At 39.8% G+C, this 3,666-nt stretch overlaps 1 protein-coding gene across 1 annotated transcript in view; it reads right to left on the reverse strand.

Moving 5' to 3' along the window:
* The window catches only part of LOC104944312 (erythroid membrane-associated protein-like), a 4,699-nt gene extending 1,325 nt beyond the window's left edge, over nt 1–3,374 (reverse strand). Inside the window, exons 1-7 of the mRNA XM_010769829.1 lie at nt 3,223–3,374; nt 2,138–2,176; nt 1,948–1,974; nt 1,786–1,850; nt 1,167–1,277; nt 627–745; nt 412–508 (exon numbers count right to left, since the gene is read on the reverse strand). Of these exons, the coding sequence (XP_010768131.1) occupies nt 412–508; nt 627–745; nt 1,167–1,277; nt 1,786–1,850; nt 1,948–1,974; nt 2,138–2,176; nt 3,223–3,265 (501 nt within the window). The 5' untranslated portion in view covers nt 3,266–3,374. The remainder of the gene's footprint in view (nt 1–411; nt 509–626; nt 746–1,166; nt 1,278–1,785; nt 1,851–1,947; nt 1,975–2,137; nt 2,177–3,222) is intronic.
* Between the last annotated feature and the right edge of the window lie 292 nt (nt 3,375–3,666).

A 3,666-nucleotide genomic window follows, 5' to 3' on the forward strand; every position in this document is an offset into this window, starting at 1 on the left:
CTTAACCTTACCCTTAATTATCCCTTACCTTCCCTTAACCTTAGCCGTGATTATCCCTTAACTATCCCTTAACTGTCCGTTAACCTTAATTATCCCTTGACTGTCCCTTAACCTTAATTATCCCTTAACTGTCCCTTAACCTTACCCTTAATTATCCCTTAATCGTAGCCTTAATTGTCCCTTAACCTTACCCTTAATTATCCCTTAACTGTCCCCTAACCTTAGCCTTAATTATCCCCTAACTGTCCCTTAACCTTAATTATCCCTTACCCTTAATCATCCCTTAACTGTCCCTTAACCTTAGCCTTAATTATCCCTTAACCTTACCCTTAATTATCCCTTAACTGTCCCTTAAGCTTAGCATTAATTATCCCTTAAAGAGGTTTGTGAGTTGTGTTTCCCATAATGCACCTGTCCTTTCTCAAAGTCCACAAATATCCCGATCTTCTGTGGGTGGAGGCTCAGCTGCACGTCAATGGAGGGCTCGCTGCGAAAGGTGTACTTGTTCCTGTTATATTGACATAAAGGAAATGTCAGTAATGTCACTGTCACCTTATTTACAGTATGTCCTCCCTCTTTTTGATTCATTTGTAGGTGTTAGGAGAACACTTGCTGTTAAGACTCACCTCTCCCTCAGGCTGAGGAACCAGTACCCGTTGCTTGGGGTTACCTCGATCTTCCCCTTCCTGTTGATGGACTGTCGGGCGACGCCCAGGTCCCAGTCCGTCTTCCCCCCCACCTCCACCTGACACACACACATAATTGGACGTCTGCATTTAACCCATACTAGTACTGGGAGCAGCACCATGGCAGGGCCCAGGAGGTGAACTTTGACCTCTCCAAGTACCAGTCCATACTCCATATTAAGGTCTGTTCGGGACTTGAACCGGCGACCCTACGGTTCCCAAGCAAGGTCCCTACTGACTGAGCCACTGCCGGCTTTTTACTAAAACTTCTTATAATAAAACAAATATTTTTTCAGCAACTGGCACCAAAAAAACCAAAACAATTGTCCCCTCGTTAGAGTTTTCTGAAATCATCATGACCAATATGTATCTGTCCCTCTGCATAAACACAAAATGTGCATTTCCGTGTCAACTTGCAGCATATCTCCCCGTAAAAAAAGTGTGTTTCTGTTTTAAATAAAGCAGATTTTAGCCTCTCACCTCCCAGTAGTGCCTCCCAGTGGAGATGCTCTCTCTCCCCAACACACACACCACTCGGTCAAACCTCTCGGGGTTATTTGGAAGCAACTGGTGGCGATCTCCACAATGCACCTGCGCACACACACACACACACACATTCAATATTAGTGTATACAGAAATTCATAGGCATGATATAATGTATCACACAGGAGGAAAGCGTTCAATACTTTAAATGCCACTGGTAAAAAAGCGGATAAAATATTATTAAAACGATTTATTTTCAAACAAAAAAAACCCAAATAATTAATGCAAACATGAAAAAACTTACCACAATTGTAACACTTTTTCTTTTTACATTAAAGACAATACGGGGAAAACATACCATCAGTTTCTCTAAAATATTAGCCATAAATAATGGGTTTTATTTTTTTTAACACATAGGAACACGGGGAATTTCAAGAATCCCCCATCACTATCATAACAACGATGAATAAAATTACTCGATCTGCTTAATTAAAAAATATATAAAGACAGGAAGGAAAAAAAAGGACTTTCATGCATTTTAATCCTTATTTTGACACTTCTTTTAGATTGTAAAATTGTTCTGATGGATTTGAGATATAGTTATTTAATACTGACGCTCTTCATGTCCTCTGACAGAATCAGTCTGGGGTGAGCGGTGTTCCCGTTCAGAGTCACATCCGCTGTAATAAAGAGAGAGGAAACATCCAAATAATTGTATATTGTTCCATTTTAAATCACGCCTGGAAGCAATGTGTGTCCAAAAGTAATGTGTTGTACCTGTGTACTCCTGCACCCTCCTGATCTCTGCAGAAAAACAGACATGTTGTGTTAAAATGTTGGTACGACTCTAGTATAATGCACTGAATAGAAATATATTGTTAACTCGTAAAAGGTGGAATGATCAGAAGACTATGTGCATATTTTATCCTGAATATTTTAGCATATTTAAGGTGGACTGGACACTCACTGGGCTGTGGTCGGATCGGACTGGGTTCCAGTACTAAACCTGTAAGAAACAAGGGGACAAATGATTTTTACGATACTAATTTTCACCACTAGAGGGCAGCATTTCAGCTCTTTATGATGACTAGATCTGTTGTATGGACACCGTTGAAGCTTGCTGGTGGGCATGTCTGGCGTCCAACAACCAATCACATTCATCTCCCGCCCCGGATGCACAAGCACGCGGTTTGATTGGCTAGCGCTTGTACTGACATATACATTTGATTGGCCATTGCTTCCGTCGACGCTTGAAAAGTTGAACTTTTCTCAACTTTCGAAGCGAGCAACGGAGGCAAAGCGACGCAACGGAACCACAATGCAGTTCGGCAAAGCGTGACGTCACCCCATTCAAAGTGAATGGGAAGCGTCTCCGTTGAAGCACGAGGCACTGCCGTGTGGACGTACCGTAACATTTTGCAAAATTACAGAAAGCCAGGGACAGTTAATAAACAAAAAGGAATAATATTTATCAGACAAAATCCATAATGAACAAAAGGTCCATAACTCATTTTTCTTTAAAAATAATTATTTACAAATTAACTGACTTAAAAATGTGACAAATTAAATTAGACTAGAAATACTTAATTGATACCAAATTGGAAAGCATGCTAACAAGACATTGCAAATGAGTTACAGATATAATAACATAACATTTAATACATGATAAACATATGAACAGTAAAAGAAAAATATCCATAGCGTTAATGCAGTATATGTGACATTTTACTGCGTTTAATAGCTGTAATTGCATTTTAGTTATACATTTTAGGGACACATTCAAAAGTGTTTACATGACATTAATACAAATTAAAACCTCTCTCTATCATGCCCCAATTAAAAAAACTTAGCATAAAAAAGCTATTTTAGTCTGCTTTGATGCTTTTCTAAAAAAACTCTGGTGTCCCACCTGGCACCATATTGGGCCCACAGTCAATTCATTCAAGTTTTTAAAGAATAAGGGTGATTTTATATAGTCATAAAGCGGCTCTTTTGCTGCTTCGTTGTTTCTTATCTTTGCAAACAGGCCGTGTATTTTGCATTTCTTCTCACCTTTTTCTGCGATGTTCTTCAGTTCCTCCTGAAACCTCTCCATCTGAGCCACCAGCGACCTGTAGACGGTCCCTGTCCCGAGGTCATGGGGCACCGGCACCCCCGACCAGTCTTTGGTAGGCGGAGGGCTGGAGAGAATGGGGAATGTCTGGAGAAAAAATAACTTTGTTACTGTACTTAAGTACGACTTTTTACTTTGACTTCTTACATGTTGAACACAAATACCTGTACTTTCTACTTCTTACATGTTGAACACAAATACCTGTACTTTCTACTTCTTACATGTTGAACACAAATACCTGTACTTTCTACTTCTTACATGTTGAACACAAGCTGGTTCCTTTAGTCTGAATGTGTGTTTGGTGGCGTGATCCTTATTATTTAGAGTCATTGCGTGCCTATTGATTTGAACACGATCCGTGTATCCATCATTTCCTGGTCTTA

Source organism: Notothenia coriiceps, unplaced genomic scaffold, assembly GCF_000735185.1.
Source record: "Notothenia coriiceps isolate Sejong01 unplaced genomic scaffold, NC01 NC01_scaffold00007873, whole genome shotgun sequence".
Lineage (NCBI taxonomy): Eukaryota > Metazoa > Chordata > Actinopteri > Perciformes > Nototheniidae > Notothenia > Notothenia coriiceps.